General features: G+C 41.6%; 2 protein-coding genes and 1 non-coding gene across 4 annotated transcripts in view; all 3 read right to left on the bottom strand.

Moving 5' to 3' along the window:
- Positions 1-3,129: 3,129 nt before the first annotated feature.
- Positions 3,130-8,154, bottom strand: HSPA8 (heat shock protein family A (Hsp70) member 8). Of its 2 annotated transcripts, XM_069470762.1 has the most exons (9): positions 8,080-8,154; positions 7,132-7,341; positions 6,570-6,775; positions 6,153-6,305; positions 5,518-6,073; positions 5,086-5,288; positions 4,657-4,855; positions 3,876-4,108; positions 3,130-3,579 (listed from the first exon to the last, which is right to left on the bottom strand). In XM_069470762.1, exons 2-9 carry the CDS (start codon positions 7,334-7,336, stop codon positions 3,382-3,384), a joined length of 1,953 nt encoding a protein of 650 aa, XP_069326863.1. In that variant the 5' UTR covers positions 7,337-7,341; positions 8,080-8,154; the 3' UTR covers positions 3,130-3,381. The 2 variants fall into 2 exon arrangements, with proteins under 2 accessions (XP_069326863.1, XP_069326864.1); XM_069470763.1 differs by lacking the exon at positions 8,080-8,154 and having other exon boundaries at positions 7,132-7,344.
- Positions 4,943-5,028, bottom strand: LOC138385502 (small nucleolar RNA SNORD14). The gene has a single exon (XR_011233737.1). It is a non-coding gene; the product is annotated as a small nucleolar RNA SNORD14 (small nucleolar RNA).
- Positions 8,155-16,462: 8,308 nt separating the features above from the next.
- The window catches only part of CLMP (CXADR like membrane protein), a 98,780-nt gene continuing 90,982 nt past the window's right edge, over positions 16,463-24,260 (bottom strand). The window contains exons 6-7 of the mRNA XM_069468798.1: positions 18,336-18,477; positions 16,463-17,472 (exon numbers count right to left, since the gene is read on the bottom strand). Of these exons, the coding sequence (XP_069324899.1) occupies positions 17,175-17,472; positions 18,336-18,477 (440 nt within the window). The 3' untranslated portion in view covers positions 16,463-17,174. The remainder of the gene's footprint in view (positions 17,473-18,335; positions 18,478-24,260) is intronic.

Below are 24,260 nucleotides of genomic sequence, written 5' to 3'. Positions count from 1 at the left end.
ATGTTGGCTCCCCAATTCTTCAAGGGACAACTCTAGCAGAGATCTGTAGGGAGTCTGAGCTCATCCAGCCAACTACCCTCTCATCCCTCCGTGAGCTATGACCGTGTCCAGGGCCCTTGTAAAGCCCAAGTGGAAAACATTTTACCACTCTCTTGGTTATCTGATCCAGCCCTTTTTATTCACTTATTGCTTGACAAATAAATACTGTATGTTTATTATGTGGCAGACATTAGGAACGTAGGTGTGCATGGATGTTTCTCCATTCTTGGTAAGCTTGGTGAGGAATTCAAGCATTTCGTGTATGATGTCTCAGTTGAGGTGGATGAGGGGAATAATATGCAGACTTAAAACTAGCCAGGAATAGGTGGTTATATTCTCGTCCCACTGCTTTTTCTTCCCCTCACCCTCCATGTTTCAAATCCCTCCGTTCATCCCCCCTACTCCAAGTACCCTGAGATCTTTACTCAAGCCATACTCCTGCTGCAGGGCACTTGTTCAGCTGGGAATACTTTGTAACACCAATGTGGGTATTCGGGGCTGATTTCCTTCATCATTCACTGTGGATCGCTTATGAAGCACAACAAACAAAAAGCACAAACACTAACAAATAGGTTCCAGTTATCTTCCCCCAGGAACTCCGGTAGTTGTTTTACAAGTAGCTACTGCCATCTAGCGGACAGAGACATCCTTACATCACTACATAGACTTTCCCACAGAAACGGAAAATTCTCAACTTTTCCTGTTTACGTTCCACCAATCACTCCAACCCACCTTAACAGAATCCAAAAGGCCAGTTTCTCCTGAATCTCAAGCCTGGAACATCACAGGCATTCAATATTGTTTGGATAAATGGTTTTCAGGCATCATCACTTATCTTCCATATTACAAGTACATATTGTAATATTTATAGAATAATTTCATCACTGTGCCTTTAAACAAGGATTATTCCAAGTTTAAAAATCTAATTATGGTTAAGTAAAAACTTGAGAGCTACAGTAATAAAAGTGCATTTTAAAATATAACCATGTTATTATTGCCAGCAAATTCTGCAGAAACCAGTATGTAATTCCTAAAATTGGACATGGGGATTTAGAGTGAGTTTTTTGCCCCCTTTCTAATCCAGTAGTGCTCTGGGCAGAAAGAACAAGCCATCTAGGTGATAGCATTCCCTGTCAGGTTACTCTGACCTCCTTAAAACACTTGCAAAAGAAAAATTATTTTTCCCACCCTATAGATTTACGCATGCAGTCCTATCAGCCATCCATTCCTTGTAAGATTGGGAGAAATCAAGGTAAGTGAAGTGAATGCCATTTGTGAATTAAATGGGAAGCGGTACATATTGCTATGGTCACCTTCTCTACATCTTCCTCTATGCTTTCCCTAATAACTTCAACTATTTCCAGGGTTTTCCCACCTATTTTGTACTTTACCACTCGGTAGTCGTCCAATTTATCTTGCTTTAGACTCTCCTGCCACCCATAGGCATTTATAAAGCTGGAACATCTTTATCAGCTTTTGTACCTACAACTCATTTAAGGGCCTACCATACAGCAGGACCCTAATCAAAAAACTGAAAGGAAAAGCAAGTTATTTGGACTCCCAACTCCCCACATTGCTTAGACTTCCACATGCAGAGTCTGCACATTTACAAGTACCGAAAAAGCCAACTTGACAGTAAACCCAAACTGGTGGGATCATCAGACGAATACTGGGACTGTGGGGAACAGTGTATTACAAAACTCCCTTGAAAAAATTCCTCCCAGCAAGCATGAATCCAGACACTGTACGACCTGGCACTTCAAAAATCACTACACTGTGACATACTGGGAAATAAGGTTTTGAAATCAGGTCTAGACACCTGGGTCCTGTCACTATGTACACTTTAGAGGTTACACAACTTGAACCTCAGTGCCCTCATCTATAAATACTGATTCACGTTTAACAGAAAAAAACCCTAGCAGATAGTTATAACTCCCACCCTCCCAAGCCAATTCTTTATCACACAGGTTCAGCAGTGCATTGTTTCTCCCATCTGTGTAAGGGAAACACTGCCATAAATTTCACTGAAAGTTTACAGCTGTTAACATGTTGCTCTAATTGCTTTCATTACACTTAACTGTTGAGATTCCTTACCAACTAAATATCCTTCAGTTTTTTCCTTTTGAGCTGAGGGCCGCCCCCAACCACTCATATATGTCAGTTTGTTCCAGGTCAGACGGACAGCAGCACAGAAGCTATACTCTCAGCTACGGGAAAGCTAGAGGCAGAGGGATCATTTTCACTCAAGTGAACTACGCTACTCTCCAGCCTGGGCTAAAAACACAAGCAAATACACACCCAGATCTGCACACTTCAGGAATTATCCACGTCTTAACCCTTGGAGAAAATAAGGGATAACAAGAAAACAAACACAAACCAAAATGGTGTTTCATAAACCCCTGACGAGACCCCCAAACACTGCATTGATACACCTTAGGAACTTTCTTCCAATGTTAACTTTGAAGAAAACTAGCTTTCCAAAAGTGCTGTGCACCAACCATACACAGGCAGTTGGACTGCCTAAGAGAATCAAGTTTATTCAGGTGGAGTTAAGCAGGGATGTTAAGTTGCTGGCTGTGGGTATTATGGCAACCTGATAAATATTGCCATAATCCACTGCTGAACTCATGTTGGCCACCAGGTGGCAGATCAACGCCCATCAGGTCCTGTGACTATCCTCTGAATAAAACTTAGTAAGTTACCATTAAACCAGTTCCCTACAGGCACAGAAAATAGAAGGCATTGGGGCAGTATCATTGTAGATTTGAAGGTGGGATGCCCTTGGAGTCCTATATCTAAAAAAAGTGAGTTCCTGCCAAAGACCCATCCAGCTAAATATCTCCCTCCAAGGCTTACCTAGGCTGCAGATCATTCTAAATCAGGTTCTGCTTTGCCAGCCTGAAGTTCACAAACACTAGTTGTGCCAGACTAGCTATAAAACTGGCAAAGTACCCTGTTTGTGCTTCCAATTTTATAGCCAGCTCTACAAGGAAAAGATAACACCCGGCCCTTGTGAATCCCAGAGACCACAGGCTGTAAGAGATAATGCTTCATAGGTTCACAGGACTGCCCAAGTGTACTTACTACTTTCAGACAATTATATGATGCCAATTTTAAATACAGTTTTATTTAAGACATTGCATTTTCCACTTACAATACAGTGTTTATAAAGTGCAATGTTATTTCCTTCCCATGTGCGCATGTTCCATTATTCAAGTATTGAGAATGCCCAGTAATTTACTATAGCAGCTCAACTTTAAATCTGCCACATAATTTGCTACAAATTTAGATCCTTCAATGTTTTACTGCGTGGAACAATGCTACATCTATACTTGAGTTGGCTTAATCGACCTCTTCAATAGTGGGGCCTGAGGAAGCACCACCAGAAGGAGGTGCTCCGCCACCTGGGAAGCCACCAGGCATTCCTCCTGGCATTCCCCCTGGCATGCCTCCTGCACTCTGGTACAGCTTGGTAATGATAGGGTTGCAGACTTTCTCCAGCTCCTTCTGCTGATGTTCAAATTCTTCCTTCTCTGCAGTCTGAAAAAGGAAAAAAAAAAACCTTGTTATTCAAGTTCTTGAAATAGATTACACCAGGTTTAAAAAAGGATTATAGCTCAGTCCCCCCAAACCCACTATCAACAAGGTCTTGGCTAGTCCTATAAATCTTGGGTCACTCAGACATCCAAGGAAGGTAGTTGCCAACATGATTTGAATTCTGGTGGAAACCGCGAATGTTTGGACCATTCATCATTGTGACCCTATACTGAACTCAGGGCAAGCTCTGCTGAGGCTTTATACATCTCCCTCATGACAAGTAGCAAAAAGATACAAACCTGGTTCTTATCAAGCCAGTTGATAATTTCATTACACTTGTCAAGAATTTTCTGTTTGTCCTCATCACTGATCTTGCCTTGAAGTTTCTCATCTTCAACAGTTGCTTTCATGTTGAATGCATAGGATTCAAGCGAATTCTTTGATGACACTTTGTCCCTCTGCTTCTCATCTTCAGCTTTGTACTTCTCGGCTTCCTGGACCATACGTTCAATATCTTCCTTGCTCAAACGACCTGTGAAAAATAAGAAACCTTTTAAGTAGGAGCTTTAAGTGTCTGGAAGATCAACCTATAGAGCTTGCCACCTTATAACCCTGTATATATCTATCTCCACCTATAAGATTTACTTCTTGGCCGGGCGCGTGGCTCACGCCTGTAATCCTAGCACGCTGGGAGGCCAAGGTGGGCGGATCCTTTGAGCTCAGGAGTTCGAGACCAGCCTGAGCAAGAGCGAGACCCCATCTCTACTAAAAAATAGAAAGAAATTATATGGACAGCTAAAAAATATATATATATAGAAAAAATTAGCCGGGCATGGTGGTGCATGCCTGTAGTCCCAGCTACTCGGGAGGCTGAGACAGGAGGATCCCTTGAGCCCAGGAGTTTGAGGTTGCTGTGAGCTAGGCTGACGCCACGGCACTCACTCTAGCCTGGGCAACAAAGTGAGACTCTGTCTCAAAAAAAAAAAAAAAAAAAAATTTACTTCTTGGCTAGACAGCCAATACGCCACCCTTTGTGAACCTTGTCCAAACCAGATGGCAGTGCCATGTGAGCCTACTTACCCTTGTCATTAGTGATGGTAATCTTATTTTCCTTTCCTGTGCTCTTATCCACAGCGGAGACATTAAGAATGCCATTGGCATCAATATCAAAAGTGACTTCAATCTGAGGAACACCCCGGGGGGCAGGAGGTATGCCTGTGAGTTCAAACTTGCCAAGCAAGTTGTTATCCTTAGTCATGGCACGTTCACCTTCGTAAACCTAGGTAGGGAATAGCATTAATTACAACAATGGAGCTGAAGTTTCTGCGTTAGTTTTTATATTAAGAGCTCAACTAGGGAAGATCAGTCGCTCAGACATCCAAGGAAGGAATTGGCCAACACAGGAGTTCTGGTGGAAACTACGAATGGTTTTGGAATCCATCATCACAGCGGTCAGGAGTTCCCCAGCTTTGACCTCAGAAAGCCAAACAAGACAATATAGAAACACACCTGAATGAGCACACCAGGCTGGTTGTCCGAGTAGGTCGTGAAGGTCTGTGTCTGTTTTGTAGGAATAGTAGTATTGCGTTTAATGAGTACAGTCATAACTCCACCAGCAGTTTCAATGCCAAGAGAAAGAGGAGTGACATCCAAGAGTAGCAAATCTTGAACATTCTCAGATTTGTCTCCAGACAGGATGGCCGCCTGGACAGCTATTTAAAAAGAGAATTTTAAATTAAAAAAGACTCAATGCCAACTCATATCCTATGTCCATTAACAAATGCCATTTGCTCAGACATCCAATCAAGTTAGGCCATCATCAGCCAAGCTTTTGGTGGAAACTACAAATGTTTAATTATCATTCATAACAGCAAAATCAGTTTAGGCCTCTTAAGAGGCTGCCTGCCTATTGGCTTAACTGTTCAATCAAGGTGAACTTACCTGCACCATAAGCAACAGCCTCATCAGGGTTGATACTCTTATTCAGTTCCTTTCCATTGAAGAAGTCTTGCAGAAGCTTTTGAATCTTGGGAATGCGGGTAGAACCACCAACCAGGACGATATCATGGATCTGTGACTTGTCTAGTTTGGCATCTCGAAGGGCTTTCTCTACAGGGTCCAGGGTGCCACGGAACAGATCAGCATTCAGTTCTTCAAATCGGGCACGGGTAATGGAGGTATAGAAGTCGATTCCTTCATAAAGTGAATCAATCTCAATACTGGCCTGGGTGCTGGAAGATAGAGTACGCTTAGCACGTTCACAAGCAGTACGGAGGCGTCGGACAGCTCTCTTATTCTCACTGATGTCCTTCTTATGCTTGCGCTTGAACTCGGCAATAAAATGGTTGACCATTCGGTTGTCAAAGTCTTCTCCACCTAAGTGTGTATCTCCAGCTGTAGATTTGACCTCAAAGATTCCATCCTCAATAGTGAGGATTGACACATCAAAAGTGCCACCTCCCAGGTCAAAAATCAGCACATTCCTTTCAGCTCCAACCTGTCATTTAAAAAAAATCTCATGTAAACTTCTGATGGCCAGTTAATCTTTAAACAACTTAAATCACAAAGGTACATACCTTTTTGTCTAGGCCATAAGCAATAGCAGCAGCAGTTGGTTCATTTATAATCCTAAGAACATTGAGACCAGCAATGGTTCCAGCATCTTTGGTAGCCTGACGCTGAGAGTCATTAAAGTAAGCTGGCACTGTGACCACAGCATTGGTAACAGTCTAGAAAGAGGAAAAAAAAAAAAAAAAAAGTAAGCAGGTTAATTCCACACTATTGTGCTCAGCCTGTAGAAATTAGTCTCACAAATTGTCCACCTTGACATGCAAATTCCAGCAAGTTAATTTGCAAAAATAAAAGTTGGAACCCCCCCCAAGTTTAAAACTACTTGTGTACTTTTCTATCAAAAATTCAGGATAGCCACATCAGGGAATCACTAGTACCTAGTATTATGTGTTTACCCTGTAGTAATAGGCACTAAATCTCACCTTCCCAAGATAGGCTTCTGCAATTTCCTTCATCTTTGTCAGAACCATAGATGACACCTCCTCGGGATAGAAACTTTTCGTCTCTCCCTTGTATTCTACTTGGACCTTGGGCCTGCCTGCATCATTCACCACGATGAAGGGCCAATGCTTCATATCAGACTGGACAACAGCATCATCAAATCTGCGTCCAATCAGGCGTTTGGCATCTGTAAAAGAAATATAGTTATCTAACTTCATTACATTAAAGCTTTCCAACAAAATACCAAGCTCATGATTACTCGAATTCCCAAGTTCATAGTGGTAGGTGGATTCAATTAAAGTACAGGTACAAAAGGTTCACTCAAGTTTTCTGATTTACTAAGACATCTAAATTTTAGCCTTAAGGATCACAGAACAAACTGCACAGTAAACTAGTATAAGCACATTTAATCTCGTCTTAAATAAGGTTTCCCAAGTCCTCAGGGCTTTCTTTGTTGCCACATTTAAGAAACTTAACAGTTACTTATACATTGCATTTCCTATCCCTCTCAAATTCATGCCACATTTAAAATCAGTAGCTCACCAAAAACCGTGTTGGTGGGATTCATTGCAACTTGATTCTTCGCAGCATCACCGATCAATCGTTCGGTATCAGTAAAGGCAACATAGCTTGGAGTGGTTCGGTTTCCCTGATCATTGGCAATTATCTCTACCTTTCCATGCTGGAAGACACCCACACAAGAGTAGGTGGTGCCAAGATCAATACCAACTGCAGGTCCCTTAGACATGGTTGCTGAAAAGACGAAAAAAATACAAGCCTGTTTTGAAAACCTGGTTAAAACTACTCAAAAATATTCACCAATTTCCTCCAGAACTTATAATTGGACTACAGGTATGATCGCTGCCAAGTAAATTACGTTCAGCCTCTCTTCTGAGGCAACCGTGCGCGAGGGTCATTGCAAGTAGTGCTGCAGTCCATGCTGCCCGTGCCAACCCTAGCACAGCATGCCCCTGCCCTGAGGGTCTTGCGACGTTGCTGAGCACGTGGTCAACCCCGACCTGAACCTATCTCCTTCCCCTCACCAGAGCCCAGTGCTCCTGGACGTCACAATATGGCTTGTTTTATAACTGAGAACCAGCCCCATCTTGAGTGCATGCCAAAGACGGTTTTCTTTAAGAGCCTAAGTCAGACTGACTAAGCAGGGAGCCAGGAAGGCGCTGGCTCCACTTCCTCGCGCGACGCGCAAGCGGATGCGGCAACCCTCCCCCGCCACGCGGTCGCGGGGCGCCGCCCTGCCTTCCCCACCAGCCAGCCCAGCCCGCACCCCACGCTCCTCTCTCCTGCCAACTGCAGCCGAAGGCCGCTGCTACCCAGACTGGAAGAATAAAGCGGCCTAACCGCGCGGCAGGCCCACCGCACACTATCAATAAAACACTGAAATCCCTCTGGGCTGCAGCAAAGCCACTAGGCCTGCCTAAGGCTGTACGTTCTCCCACCGACTACCAAGCCCTTAAAAAACAGAGAGCTTACCTCACTTACTGGACCCGCCCGGCTTACGAAGACCACGAACAGAACCCAGGAGCAGCCGCCGCGTTCAATGAGACCGGTTTCCGCCCGCCACCCTGTCTCTTATACCCTGTCTCAGAACCTTCCAGAAGGGGCCCGCCCCTGCCGGCTGCCCATCATGGCGCTCTCGGCCAATGGGCGCCCGGCTACCTTTACAAGCTCCAATGACGAACCCGGCTTCACTCCTCGGGCCTCGCCCCCTCCCGCCCCCCTCCACCCCGCCTCGCGATGACGCACTCACCGCAGCGTTCTGGAACTTTCATGGTCGCCCCCTCTCTCCGAACGGCCCCGGGAAAGGGAGGGTGGGGCCGACAGAGCCCGCGCGCGGGAGTCCTCAGTCACCCCAGGCGGGGGAGGGGAGCGTCCGCCTCTGCGCATGCGCCCCCAGCCAGCGCGGGCAGGAGGGGGCGCAAAAAGGAGGAAGAAGGGCGGGCAAACTTGGAGCCAACCAATTACAGCAGCGCTAGCTGCGATCTTGGCCAGCACGGAATCTCGGGGAGGACTAACGCAAGGCATGAAGGGAGGGGTCCGGCCTGGGAGTCCGGGAAGGGAAGACGGAAGTGGAGCGAGGACAAAATGGCCGCGAAGGTTGTTGCTCCCCTCCTCCACCCGAGTCCTCATTCCTTTTTCTGCCCCTCCCCCCAACTTGGTGTTTAAGAGGGTCCTCTAAGCCCTCCCGGGGTCCGCGTACCCACATTTCGTAGCTAGAGTGGCTCTGCGCAAGGGCTGACCCCGAAGAGCTGGGGCTAAAGTTGCAGCCTCAGGGTGTTGTTAGGGTAACTCAGATTTGGGCTTGAAGGGAGCCGCCAGGCAGCCGCGGAGTCGGGCAGATTAGTCCGCAGATCCCCAGCATTTTCATTTCGCGAAGCAGAGGTTTCAGGGGCTTCACTTCTCAGAACTCCCCCAGGACACGGTCCTGTCTAGACTCCCCTGCGAAATAAGTGGCCATACCCGCCTCTCGGAGCCCAGACCCCTGCGCCCCTCCCCACTTACCGCCGAGAACAGATTCGGTTTCTTGGCTCTGTCCCTCCCCCACGCGCCCAAGCCCCGCATTTCTCCATTTTTGTTTGAGATGCAGGTTTAAAAGGTGGCGAGTTTTTCCGTGTATGTGAACCAGGCGTTAGGAATCCTAGCTTCTGGTAGCCCTCTGTCCTTGATTTAGACTTTCTGAGCTTTTTTTATTTTCAGTAACGTGAGGTAATAGCTTTCCTGCCTTGACTTATCAGAAACTAAGCAACAGACCATGCAAAGACGCCTTGGAAACGTGACTGAAGTAGTGCACAAAACAGTGGTGCCTAGAATTTTAGATTGTGGTGCATGGCGGCAAGTACTTGAGCCCTTGTCATTCTAAGAACCTGTCTCAGTACCTTGAATGCTTTCCATTTGTCCTTTAAAACTGGCAGGGCAGCTTTTATTCCTATTAAGTGGATTGGTGGGCACAGAAAGGTGAAACATTTTTTGTGGCTACCCTGAAAGAACTTTGAGTAGCGGGGCTAGAATAAGAAGGTCTCCAGACAGTGCGAAGGAGGCTGTAAAAGGAGTGAGGAGGACACCTTGTCCTTGTCAAAGGCAGTAAAGCCTAGAGACAGATTCAAACATACAAAGAGTTTTTTCTTATTTCCCTTTCAGTGGGGAATGTTGGCTTGGAGTTCATCGGGATAAATACTTAGCTTCTCCTTACTTCCCAAGAAATTAATTTTATACAACGATTTTACAACCTTTCAGTTAATCACCAATCTATAATATTATTCATCCCTGTACTAGGAGAAAAATGAGACTGAGAGATGTTACTTGCGGAAGATAAACAGCTGGCTAAGCTAGAGTCAAACCTATCTGTTTTGATTACAGATTCTTTGATTTTTTTTTTTTATTAGATGCACCATAGTATAATTTCCTTTCTAGAAACACATTTAACTTCAACTCTGGAAAGAGGACGATGTGTGCTGCGAACTGCTCCTTTCAGTTTCCTTTGGTATCTGCAATCTTTTCACACTCTAGAGCCTAAAGTAACAAGTACATTTTCTGAACTACACCCTATATTTTGCATTTTTGTAATTAATCTTTTAACTAAGTACATTTTAATCATTGAACCAGTGGGAAATATAACAGGGGCCCAAATCCACTGGTTTGGGGTACCCATCCAATAGCAGTAAAGAAAGCAGGACAAATAACTTCTGTTTCTGGTCACTCTCAAAATGCGTTCTAGGATTGTTCTAGGATTTGGATTATGTTCTTAGTAAATGAATGGTTTAGAGTTTATATACTTAAAGCTTAGAATATGATGAACATCCTTTCTCTATCTCTGTAATTGCACAAGGTTTAAAACAACACATTTATTCAAGATCTAAAAATCAAAGTTTGAGTGCATGGGACTGCAGTGGAGGAGTCTGGAGCCCAGGGTTTCTGACTGGAGAATAGAAAAATGAGTAATATTTTTTTGTGCCTATCACATGTCAAGCACTGTTCTAAGTACTTTGAACACATTACCTCATTTAATTCCCATCACAAATCTGAGAGATAGCAACTATTATGATCCCTATTTTGTAGATGAGGAAACTAAGGCACTGAAAGGTTAAATGATTAAACCAAGCCACAAAGTCAGATTGTGGAATCTGGAATTCAAACTCAGTCTGGCCACCGTGTCTGTCCTCTTAAAACATCTGCTTTCTGTTCTCTAAAACACCTATGTTGGTGTAAAGGTGAAATCACGTTAAAATGAAGCCTAGATTGCGTGGTTTCTGAAATCTCTCATGACCCTTAATTCTATCAGACTGTATTCTGCCTCTGAAATTCCTTGTCAGTATTAAGCATCCATGCTTGTTTTGTCTGTAAGCATCAGGGGAAAGTGGAAAGAGTAAGGACTTTGGAGTCAAATCTGAATTAGAATTCAATCCATTTACAAGTTTTGACATAGAGGTAATTTCTTCATTTCCCTTTCTGTGAAACAATGCCTCCAGGGTTGAGGCTTAAATGAAATAACATGTAAAATATCTAATACTTTGTCCTTTCAGTCCCTTCCCTTATTCTCTGGGAGTCTTAACTCTGTATATACTGGAGAGTCCAAAGTCTTCTGTGAAATTCTCAAACTCATCTAAGACTCATAAAATATTAACTTCTGTCTTGTAGCTTAAGATTCAAAGTTGGTTTGATAAGGAAGATTAGGAGAAATAGGGTGGTGTGCTCCATTTATGTTGTGGGTGTGGGTGCCAATAGAATGTGATTGAATTCTTAAAAAGTAAGTCATTTTGGGGATAGTTAGTAGATAGAGTCACCAACTTCCCCAATGTTCTGGGAGAAGGGAAAGAAGGCCCTAAAATGATCTGTGAACTCAAATAAAATTTTAAGCGCCCCACCCCCCACCCCCAGCACTGACTAAATGGACCCACTAGTGGCCAAAGGAATATCCTAAAACTAAATTGCCTGCTAGGAGGAAGGAGGTCAGACATGCCTTATCATGTACCCCTGCCTTCTTGGGGACACCCTTTGTAACCCATTAACAGGCCTAAGGGTATGCAAGACAAACCTACAGGTCCTCAATTTACACAACAAATATATGTCCCAGTGGCTTATCTCTGATAAACAGCAACTATGTTAAAACTTTGCAAGCCTTTAGACAAAGCTTCATGTCTTTAACCAATTACAAGCCAAAGAATCTTTAAACCCACCTATAACCTGTAAGCCTCCCCTCCCCCCCTTGGGGATGGGCCACCTTTTTGGGCCATACCAATGTATGCCTCCCACATATTGATTTATGACTTCACCTGTAACCCGTCTCCCTGAAATGTATAAAACCATACTGGAACCCAGCCACAGCAAGTCCACTTGCTCCAGGCCTCTTGGGCATGGCTCTGGGTCATGGTCCTCAAATTTGGCTCAGAATAAATCTGTTTAGAATTATTTTACAGAGTTTGACTTTTTTCCGTTGACAGATCAAATCAGAGTAAGAAAGAACAAACTAAAGTTTTATAGATTCATTGTTTTGCTGTATCATTACTACAAATTATTGAAATAAAATTAGGGTACTATTAATTGAAGAAACTTCTAAGTAAGTTCTAAATGAGTCGCCACAATTCATTAGCCAATATGCAAGTGCCAAGTTAATCAACCTAGGGTAGATAGCCCTTTGACTTTTTTTTTCTTTTGAAAAAGTTTAAGGTTTAGAATTTAATTGGGTAATTTGTATTAGGATTTATGTGGTATATTACTAAATATGCATTTTTAATAATAAGAATGGTGGACTTATATTTACATACTTCAGAACCTCAGATATTAAGAACAACCCTTCTTGGAGCCAATGTCATGACTGAAAAATGCAATATATGTATTCCCTGATTGCCCAAAGACTTGAGTGCATTTACTGCATTGCATCAGGGAAATTTGAAACCAGAATGACTTAAGCTGTTATTAATATTTTGACTTTCTAACTGCAGCCATGTATAAATTATTGCTATTGGAGAACAGCACACATAAAAACAATCCCAATCTTTTCCTCCCATTATATCTTGCCTCCCTAACCAGATTGTATGCTTTAGAATAGGCCTCATGCCTAGTGCAGTATTTTACTGGTAGTAGAGTCCTTGCCATTGCTGTTTCATTAAATGCTTTTGTACAGGGCAACATGGTGAACACTTGACATATCTTCTCCTATGTGACCCTCACAACACTCTATAAGGCAGACCTTGTCTCCATTTTCCGATAAGTAAATTGAGGCTCAGGTAGATCAAACAATTTGCTTGGGATCCCTAGCTGAACTTGAATTTCTCAAAATGAGATCTGCTTTATTCCACAGCTTATGCTTTTAACTCTTAGGCTGGATTACTTTCCACTTTTACACTCCTTTTAAAAAATTGTCTGGTTTAGCTCCTGCACCATGGAGAGGAGGTGGTGCATAAGCTGTGCTTTTTTAAATTAATTTTTAAATTTTTTTATTAATTTAAATCTTCATCAGCGCTCCTTATAAATAGCAAAACTCATTGAATTTTCCTTTTTTATAACTTTTCCATTCCGGAGTAGTGACAAAAACAAGATATAAAAGCAAAAGGGAGAAGGAAGTTCAACCAAAATAATTGTAAACATAATTACTTCCAAATATGGGGTCCCTGAGGTGTTTGAAGTCTGTAAACATTTTTCATAAATTGATGTGACCTTGTCATCTTTGGAGAATCAACTGTACCTATTATTTTGTAGTTTCAATGCAGCTTATCTTTTTGCCTCTCAGAAGATCTGACAAATTAAATTTCTTAATCTTTACGTGTTCAAGATACTCTGTGCTTAACATTTCACCAAAAAATGTATGCATTACATGATCTAAGCCCATCATTACTTTACCATATAAAAACAAATCAGGCAATTATAAAGTTGGAAATTTTATCCTATTTTGCAGAGAAAGAAAACTGTAAACAATTTGGACTTTGTGAGTGAGATAAGTGTGTCTCCGGTATGATGAAAAGCTTTAGGGCAAGGAAGAAAGCAAAGAGAAGAGACAACCCATAGTTTAGGGTGAAGGTTTGAGGATTTTAGGAGGGAGAATGGTGATTAATCAGGATGTAGCAATTCTGATGGAATATGCTAACATAGTAGCTGGGTTCAAATCCTGACTACTACAGACTAACCTCTGTGAGCCTTAGTTTTCTCATTTGTAAAATGAGAATACAAATATCTCACTATAGGGTTGATGTGAGTATGAAATTGAGACAATATATAATGTATTTAATATGCCCGGCACACGATAATGGTTCAGTAAATGATACTGTTATTGCTATTATTTTATGGTGGACCTCTGTGAAGTTTTTTCCAGATTTATTTAAACCCCCTAGTGTGTGCTTCTCTGTTGGCACTTCACCTTGGCACAAAATATTTGCTTAGTAATTATAATGTGGTTATTTTCATAAAGTCCTTAAGGCAGCAACTCTATCATCTCTTGGTATCCCTTGTACTACTTAGCATCTTGCCTTGTGAGAGAAAAGAGTATTTGCTATATTTGTGACTGAAATCAATAAATAGTAGATCATTCAGTCTGAGTTCTGCTGTTGGCAGCAAGCTGGTAAACAAATTTCCAGTGCAGGTCATATGAGCTTCAGCCTCTCCTGCAGTATCACCTTCACTTATTTATTTCTTAATTGCTGATACAGATGCATCTATGATATTTGGTTTTTATGATGTTCAGACAGTTCCAGTTACAACTTAGAAGTTAAAGTTGAAATATAAACAGCTTACCACCAGAACAAAGCAAAATTATGTATGTCTTTTTGCAACAGTAATTCTTAAATTGTTTTTATACAGTGTGACAACAAAGGCATAGACTTCCATTATTTTACAAATTAAGTTTGGTTTATATATTTTATTAAAATGGTTATTCTCTAAACATCCACATCATTCCATCTGCATTTTCTTCCTACAAACATTTTTTTCATCTACCATTTAGTTATTTTATCCTTTTTGTTTGTTTTATATTTAAGAATCAGACTTATTTGATTTGCAAAGTTAACGGAATATGGTTTGGAACTAGTAATAGCTCTAACTTAAGCCCAGAACCTGTCACATAATCTGAATCTGACTCAAAGAGAAGTTCACTATCATTGCTAAGACTTCAGCACCATATCTTCTTGGAATCTTCAATTCCTTAGAATTCCTTTTCTCTTAGTGTAATCTGTTCTGTGTATTTGTTGTAGATTTCGATTGTGAATAGATTTCTGAAATAATTTGGATAATCAACTGGTATTTAGTCTTCTGGTAATTAATGTGTTTAAATAATCTAAACCTCCTTTTCATGCAAAGGAGACCGATTTCTGCTTTCAAAAGCATAGGCAGGAAGCCTTAGGATCTAAGGTAGTAAATAATAAGAGCAAATAGCTAGTGATGATACCGCTGCAGCCTCCATAGTGTATTTGTTTGGCTCAGGTACTCTAGGAATGAGAATTCTCAGAATTACGTAGCAAAAGTGATACGTTGCCTGGACACCACACTAGCAGAAGAATAAAAATGTAGTCAGAGTAAGAGTTTTATATCTTACAATGAACATATTAATATAAAAAGCATTCCAAATATGCCAGTCCTCTTAAATTAGACTAACACCAGACATTCTTAATGTTACTTTCTCAGTGTCTCTTATTTGCACCTTTTTTGGAGAAACACAAAACTCAGGTTAAAACTTTAACCCAAGGATAAACTCCTAGGGACTTCAGAAGGAAATATGTTTGTACTATGCATCTGTGTGAGGACACTACCATGAGAATTAAATGTAGGAATGAAAAACCAGAGAAATGGGGCAACATCCCAGATCAACCTTTTCCCTTTAAGCATCTGATTCGCATTTTAGAAACAATGCATTCATCACCATATTCAGCATTACTTTTTGTTTCTTCTGGTCCGCTGCTCTTTTAAATGACAAGTATTTTGCTTTACCAATAGTGATCAGTTGACATTTGTGCCAGGGTCCCTGAAGAGCTGTTCGAGGTTGAGCCCTTATGTTGTAGGTATCAGAGTAGTCCAAACTATTAAAAAAGCAAATTACTGTACTGGAAGTTGCTGTTTTCATTTCTCAGATACCTTCCTTCTTTATATATATATACATATATATATATATATCAATCAGCTTTTCCAATAATTACTCCTGCTGGTAAATTCTTTTTGCCAATTCTTTCCAAGGTGCTGACAACTAAAATGTTAGCAGGCACTCGCCCAGCCCTTTCCTGCCACCCAATTGTTATCCTCACCATCTCTTCCCTGAATGTTAGTTCCCTTTCCTTCCAGCCCTGAGCTAGACTTTCTTGGGGGCTGAGGCTGGGAAAATACTGAATTTTTCTCATTTTCGACCTCTCGGGGGAATGATTATGGCATATACTTGCAGTGCCATTAGGACACATTGGCAATCCCTGATCTTTTTGATAATTTAAGGCGTAGAATCATCAAAAGTCCTAGGTTCACATCCTTCTAAAATGGAAGAAATGAAGGAAGCTCCAGGTTTGGTGCAATACTAAACTTCCTTTTGTCTTCCTTGACATAGTAAGAGAAAACTGATCTAATCTTCTTTTCTAGTCCAGCCACTCTTGAAATTCTGGTGTCACATGTTCTCAGAAACAGGAGATTATAATGGTATGTTGAGTGATCTTTCAGCATTCCTAGATCTCTTTTTCCTCTGGAACACGAGGAAATGTTCCTCTTGAATGTTCCTCTAAGACCATTGTTAAATGACATGTAGTGAATATTTTCTTCTTCCAGAGACACCCAGCAGAGAAGTCCTTAGAGGTATCTGATTTGAGGGAAAATCCTCAATTGCTCCACTATTTATTTCTGTTTGTCAGCAATCTGAACATCATTAAAATGGAAAGCTTTTCACAGGTCTTTTGTCATATATTTTGGTCTCCTTTTTTAGTTCTTATTGTAGGGTTCACTGTAAGTAGGAAGATTAGTAGCAGAATGGGAAAGTCATTCACTCTTCTCCATCTCCCTCTATTTCAACTCCTCTTGAAATTAATATCCAAACCTTATGACAAATGAAGTCAAGTCAGCATAGAAGAGGCATGTTTCCTTTTCTGGAGTTTCTTAGAAGTGGTTAGCTCATGGTGCAGGTAGGTGTAATAGAAGGCTATGGGTTCTGCTTGACTACCCGAATAATCACAATAATCCAATAGGTTTGCAGAAATGCATAGAAAATTTACAAACAAGATCCAATTTCTTCTTGACAATGGTGAATCAAAGCATTGATGCAAAACATCCAAGGTGAGAAGTTTCAGGTGTGTTCACCTCACGTTTCCCCAGCCTTCTCACCACAGGTCCTGGTCAACAAATAGACAGATTTGGACCCTGCTTTCCCCTACTCTGGTCTAAAGGCACAATGAGATGCCTTTTTGGAGATGATCAGCTTATATCCTTTTGCTTGTTTGGTGTCATATAAGGAAAGTGCTCTTCTGAATATATTCCATGCAATGCTCACTGCTACTTAAATGGCCTTTCATCTGGTTTGAGGGGGTTGTGTGGCTGGTGACTGAGCTCCAATGACTAGAAGAGTCCTAAGACCCTGACTCCTAGGAAAGCATGGGAGTCAAGTCCATTCTAATTCAGACAGTTTGAAAGGCTCTGCTCTGGCTAGGGATCGTGCTGGGTGTGGTTTCTGCTTTGGTCAGGGTAGCATGGACTTTCTTTGGTTCAGAACCTCTCCCCTCTGGCCCCACTAGGCTGTATGCCTGGGTGGCCAGCCCTGGCTGGGGTGCTGCTTCAGTCGACAGTGTCCGCTGGCTGCGTGAGGCACTATTTGCTGTGGAGCGAGTGGAGGAAGAACCAGAGCGTGAGCTCCGAGAGCCTGAGGAAGAGGAGCTGGGTTTCACGAGGCGGGCTTTTGGTGCTTCAGCATCTTCTCTGAAGAGAAAAAACAGTAAAGATAAACTTTAATACTGGCAGTACTATGTCAGCTTCCACTATAGCTGGTTCCTTCTGAGGTTTCCCAATAAATAGGCACTTCCTCATTTCTTTTCTTTTCTTTTTTTTTTGAGACAGTCTCAATGGGCTAGAGTGCCTTGGCATGTCACTCTAGCTCACAGCAACCTCAAACTCCTGGGCTCAAGCAATCCTCCTGTCTAAGCCTCCCGAGTAGCTGAGACTACAGGCACATGCCACCACACTCAGCCAATGTTTTCTATTTTTAGTTGCCTAGCTAATTTTTCTATTTTTAGTAGAGATGCACTTGCTCTTGCTCTTGCTCAGGTTGGTCTTGAACTCCTGAGCTCAAGCAATCCTCCCGCCTCAGCCTCCCAGAGTGCCAGGATTACAGGCATAGTGGCCGGGCCACTTCCTCATTTCTTAAAACTTAATGCTTAGTTTAGGCAAATGTATGTTTGTTAGCCCAAAGCTCAACCCTATTATACTGGGAGGATAGGTTCTCACCATTGAGATGGTCTAGACATTCCCCCTCATTTACGGTTTGTCTACATAAACCCTTTCATGGTCCATACCCCATTCCTTATTGTATGCCCTTTTAGGAATGGAAATGAATCAGAAGTAATGTCAAGTAGAACTTCTGAGTCTCTGTTGAGTATAGTTTCACTGTAAAGTCCAGGTAAACCAGACCTTCTGTTCCCAGGCTGGAACTTCCTCCCCACCAGAATAATCCTTGCAACAGATTTAAGGTTCAGAGGAAACTGGAGACATTTATGTTGACTGGTGACTATGGAGCTAGTCCTAGAAAGGAAACTCAGTACAAGTGGGGATTTGGGGAGGTTTACCGAATTTCATTAGGTCTCTCCTCTTCTTCATATCTCTCTTTGTCTTTCCTTCGGATTAGCAGCCACACCAAGAGGAAAATCAGTAGAGCTCCAGCCACAATGCCTGTCACTGCTCCTGCAACCATGCCAATGCTTTGTACATCTGTTTTCTCAGAAGCAAAAACACAAGTAAAAACCAAACATAAGCTAGGAAATACATGAATTCAAAAAACAAAAGCCCTGGACAGGATAAATATTTTAAGGTCTTTATATCTATCTATCTTTCTATCCCCATTATTCTCTCTTGTTATATGATTATCCCTTTTGATATTTTTGCAGTTGTAGTTACTGAATCACAGACTTCACCAGCATTTGGTCCAGACTTTAGTGAATAAGTCTGGGTTGGTTCAGATAATAAAACTGAGGCTAGGAGAGATACTGTATCATGTTTGAAGATTTGTCAGCCATAACAGGATAATGTTTGGGCCATCCCTTGGCTTTGCCAACTTCTCTGCTTTCTCTAACTTCTGCCTTCTCCCGCCAGTAAAATAAAAAGAAATATAAAAAAAAAAAAACGTTTTAGGCTGGGTGCGGTGGCTCACTCCTGTAATCCCAGCACTTTGGGAGGCCCAAGGCCAGTGGATTACTTGGGGCCAGGAATTCTGGACCACCCTGGACAACAAAGCAAGACCCCATCTCTACAAAAAAATTAGCTGGGCGTGGTGGCTCATGCCTGTAGTCTCAATTACTTGAGAGGCTGAGGCAGCAGGATCGCTTGAGCCCAGGAGCTGAAGGCCGTAGTGAGCCATGATTGCACCACTGCACGCCAGCCTGGGCGAGGGGGGTGAAACTCTCTACAAAAAAAAAAAAAATTTAAACTTTGAATACCATAAAAGTTAATTTTTTTTTTTTTTTTTTTTTGAGACAGAGTCTCACTTTGTTGCCCAGGCTAGAGTGAGTGCCGTGGCGTCAGCTTAGCTCACAGCAACCTCAAACTCCTGAGCTCAAGGGATCCTCCTGTCTCAGCCTCCCGAGTAGCTGGGACTACAAGCATGCACCACCATGCCCGGCTAATTTTTTCTATATATATTTTTAGCTGTCCATATAATTTCTTTCTATTTTTAGTAGAGATGGGGTCTCGCTCTTGCTCAGGCTGGTCTCGAACTCCTGAGCTCAAACGATCCGCCCACCTCGGCCTCCCAGAGTGCTAGGATTACAGGCGTGAGCCACCGCGCCCGGCCCATAAAAGTTAATTTTTTAAGAAAAGGAACTTCACCTACAATGTTAGACTCTGAGATTTGCCAGTGAGTCCTAGAAATTCAGAAATAAAGGTAAATGTGATTTGCACATTAGTAACTCACACACTCTTTTATTCATATACCAAATACCTATTACGTGCCTACCCTGAGCCAGGCACAGTTCTAGGCACGGGTGAAGACAAGCAAGGTTTCTGCTTTTGTTGAGTTTACATTCCAGAAGGGGGAAAACAGATAATAAGTAAAAATAATTTCAGATAATGGGTAAATTCTATGAAGAGAAAAGTGGATGAGTGATATTTTAGCGGGGGAACAAAGGGAAAGCACTTAATGTTGGAGTGATCAGCACTTTGAGGAGGAGACATTTTAGTTGTGATATAAATAATATAATAGACTATCTTGTCATGATCTAGGAACAAAACATTCCAGGCAGAAGGAATAGTAAATATGATGAATGTGAATGAGTCTAGAGCATAGTGAGCAAGAGAATGTAGGAAGATTAGGTCATGGAGACAGGAAGAGACCAGCTCACATAGGGACTTCCAGACCATGGCAAGGATTTTTTTTTTTTTTTTTTTTTTAAAGGGATGGGGTCCTGCTCTCTTGTCCAGGCTGGGATGCAGTGGTGCAATCATGGCTTACTGCAGCGTTGAAACTCCTGGGCTCAAGCAGTCCTCCCACCTCAGCCTCCTGAGTGGCTGGAACTACAGGCATGCGGCACCATGCCTGGCTAATTTTTTTATTTTTTGTGGAAACATCTTGCTACATTGCCCAGGTTGGCCTGGAACTGCTGGCCTCAAGCAATCCTCCCACCTCAGCCTCCAAAGTGTTGAGATTATAGGTGTGAGCCACCACACCTGGCCAAGGATTTTATTGTAAGAGCAATAGAAGATAACATGATCCAAATTCTATTTGAGAAAACACACTACGGATACTCTCGAGAAAATGGATCATGAAGAGGTAGGACAGGAAGCAGGGCCACTAGTTAGGAGGCTTATAATTATGCAGGCTAGAGATGATGGTGGATCCGGCTAGGGGAGAAGTAATGTACATAGAAACAGGTAGATGGATATTGCCTATGTTTTGGATGTACAGTCAGCAGAATTTGCTGTTCATTCTTTATGTTTTTTTGAGACAGGGTCTCCCTCTTTTACTCGGAGGGGTAGAGTGCAGTGGTGTCAGGCTGGTTTCGAACTCCTGGCCTTAGGTAGTCCTCCTTTCTTGGCCTCCCAATGTGCTAAGATTAAAGGCGTGCTGTTTATTCTTGTCCTACTATCTTTATAATTCAATTTTTTAAAGAAATTGGACTTTGGATATCTTATTTAAGGTCTCAAAGGAGTGGTATTTATTTTACCTAAGCAATATCAATTAGGGAATGCTGTTTTCCCCACTGCCCCAGCCCCAACACACACGTAATATAGATGAATTTTCTATTAATAGAAATTTAGGTTGCTTTTAGTTTTTCACAATTGAAAATAATATATCATTTTTCATACATATTTACACACATGCGGAATGTCTCTAGAAGGTAAATTCATGGAAGTATTGTTGGAAAAAATGGAATGATTTTTGCATCTGAAGTAAAATAGACCACTAATTGTGGTATAATCATACAATGAAATACTATAAAATGAGAATGAACATATTACAGCTACAAGCAAAAACAATGATGAATCTCATAAACATAATGTAGGATGAAAGAAACCAAACACAAATGGAATGATTCCATTCATTGAAGGTTATAAAACAGGAACAGTAATCCATAAAGTTAGAGATCTGGATAATGGAGGGCTGGCAAGAGGTGGTGACAGGTTCTTAATCATGATGCTGCTTACACAGGTACATTCACTTTTGAAAATCTATCAGGTTGTACGCTTACCCTTCTTTGTGTATGTTTTTCTTCAATATATTTACCTCCCCAGATCTATAAAGTAAGCTAAATTGTGCCACCAGTTTATACTCTAGTCAGAAATGTAAAATCACCTATTTCCCTATAACTTTTCCAATAATTGGTTCTACATTTTTTTATTTACTAAATAGCTTAAAATAAAAAGGGTGGAGTCTCCTGGCCTATTTATGTTTATTGGCCATTTGTATTTATTTTTCTGTGAACTGCCTGTTAAATTTGTAAGAAAAATTATCTGAAACTAGAAAATAGACAAAAGAATACAGTGCTTGGCAATCTACCACTTTGTAGGGGCAATTTGTAGACCTCCATCCAATAGAGATGAAAATAATTAATGATGTAGTTAAACAAATGACCACAGAAATTACAGTCTGTGACTTTGTAGGACATTAACTAGTTTGATGTCTAACCCAGCAATCTTAAAATCTCTTTGTTAAATTGTGTCTATATACCTAATTTCTCAAATGCTCTTTGGGCCACTTTTTTTTTTTTTTTTTTTTTTTTTGAGACAGTCTCGCTTTGTTGGCCAGGCTAGAGTGAGTGCCGTGGCGTCAGCCTAGCTCACAGCAACCTCAAACTCATGGGCTTAAGCGATCCTACCGCCTCAGCCTCCTGAGTAGCTGGGACTACAGGCATGCGCCACCATGCCTGGCTAATTTTTTCTATATATATTTTTATTTGGCCAGCTAATTTCTTTCTATTTTTAGTAGAGACGGGGTCTCGCTCTTGCTCAGGCTGGTCTCGAACTCCTGAGCTGAAAGGATCCACCCACCTCGGCCTCCCAAAGTGCTAGGATTACAGGCGTGAGCTACCACGCCCCGCCTCTTTGGACCACTTTTAACATCTCACTAGATCCCTTATTAAGTAATTAATTAAATAAAATCTTTAATTTGTCAGAGTCAAGATTTTACCTTTTTGAAAATTATACTTCAACAACATCATGTACCCATTTTGGTTTAGCTGTTTTCTCATTGATTTGAATGAGTTCTTTATTTTTTTTTTATTGAGTGATTGATTGATTGAGGCAGAGTCTTGCTTTTTCACCCAGGCTAGAGTACAGTCGTGTCATCATAGCTCACTGCAATCTCAAACTCCTGGGCTCAAGTGATCCTCTTGCCTCAGCTTCCTGAGTAGCTGGAACTACAGGCTAGTGCCTGGCTAATTTTTCTATTTTTATTAATAATAGAGAGGGGGTCTGGTCTCTAACTCCTGACCTCAAGCAATCCTCCTGCCTTGGCCTCCCAAAGTGCTAGGATTACAGGCATGAGCCACTTCACCCAGCTGAAAGAGTTTTCTATTATGTATTTATATACTTTGGTTATTAGATTTTAAAAATATGTCTACATAACTATTTGCTACTTCTCCCTTCAAGAGGTACAGCTTCATTTTCCTCCCTTTGATTGTGGTCTGGACTTAGTGACTCACTTCTAATTAGTAGAATACAGTCGAGCCTTTCAATAACTGCAGCACTAGTGGATTTTGTGCTCAAAATCTCTTCTGAGGAGAGACAGCAAGCCAGACCTCCCAGCTAAGCCACTGCTGAATTTCTGACCCACAGAAACTAAGAGAAAATAAAAGCCATTCTAAGTCACTAAGTTTTAGGGTAATTTATTATACAGAAATAGATAATAAATACACACTCAGTTCATTTTTATCTTTTAACTTGGTTTATCCTCTCTTTTTTTCAAGATTCAATCTTTAGGCCGGGTGCGGTGGCTCACGCCTGTAATCCTAGCACTCTGGGAGGCCGAGGTGGGCGGATCTTTTGAGCTCAGGAGTTCGAGACCAGCCTGAGCAAGAGCGAGACCCCATCTCTACTAAAAATAGAAAGAAATTATATGGACAGCTAAAAATATATATAGAAAAAATTAGCCGGGCATGGTGGTGCATGCCTGTAGTCCCAGCTACTCGGGAGGCTGAGACAGGAGGATCGCTTGAGCTCAGGAGTTTGAGGTTGCTGTGAGCTAGGCTAACGCCACAGCACTCACTCTAGCCTGGGCAACAGAGTGAGACTCTGTCTCAAAAAAAAAAAAAAAAGAAAAGAAAAAAAAAAAAGATTCAATCTTTAGATTATGAGCCTGGCATACTATTTATTGCATTAATTCTTTTTTTTTTTTTTTTGGAGTCAAAGTCTTGCTCTGTTGTCCAGGCTGGAGTGTAGTGACACAGTGACAGCTCACTGCATCTTTGAACTCCTGGGCTCAAGAGACCTTCTTGTTTCAGTCACCCAAGTAGCTGGGACTTGTAGTACATGCCACCGCACCCAGCTAATTTTTCTTATTTTTTATAGATGGAGTCTTGATATGTTGCCCAGGCTTGTGTAAATAAATTTTAACAGTGCTAGCGTGGCTTATGGAAATGAGCTTTGGTTCAGAAGTCTAAAGTTACCAAATTGATTAAGGGAAAATATTAATAATAATAATAGCTAATGTTATTGAATACTCACCACGTGTCAGGCACTGTTCCTAGGCAGTGGTAAGTAAATGTATTAATTTACTTAATTTTCACAAAAACTCTATGAGGTAATTAAGCAGTATTCTGTTTTATAGATTGGGAAACACGTACAAGGTGCTACACAGTGGTAGCTATGACTGAAATCCAGGCAGTTATGTGGCTCCAAAGCTAATGCCTTTTAGTTGCCTTGGTGCTATCTCTCATCTTGAACTTGAAACAAATCTAATTCTTGATTATGACATCCATGCACACACATATGCACGTGTGCACAAATGCACATGTGCATTCACAAGCCCCCTGGGAAGGGGAGAAATCTCGTCTGTGGTAGGT

This window comes from Eulemur rufifrons, chromosome 6, assembly GCF_041146395.1.
Source record: "Eulemur rufifrons isolate Redbay chromosome 6, OSU_ERuf_1, whole genome shotgun sequence".
Taxonomy (NCBI): domain Eukaryota; kingdom Metazoa; phylum Chordata; class Mammalia; order Primates; family Lemuridae; genus Eulemur; species Eulemur rufifrons.
Note: the sequence above shows the minus strand (reverse complement) of the source record. Positions and strands in the feature narration are given on the sequence as shown.

Excerpts from the sequence above, each read along its gene's own strand:
- HSPA8 (XM_069470762.1), bottom strand. The coding sequence starts at position 7,336 with ATGTCTAAGGGACCTGCAGTTGGTATTGATCTTGGCACCACCTACTCT. Across the intron at positions 6,306-6,569 it reads CAGAAGCCTATCTTGGGAAG|ACTGTTACCAATGCTGTGGT; the intron begins GTGAGATTTAGT and ends TCCTCTTTCTAG. Across the intron at positions 4,109-4,656 it reads TACCATCACTAATGACAAGG|GTCGTTTGAGCAAGGAAGAT; the intron begins GTAAGTAGGCTC and ends TATTTTTCACAG.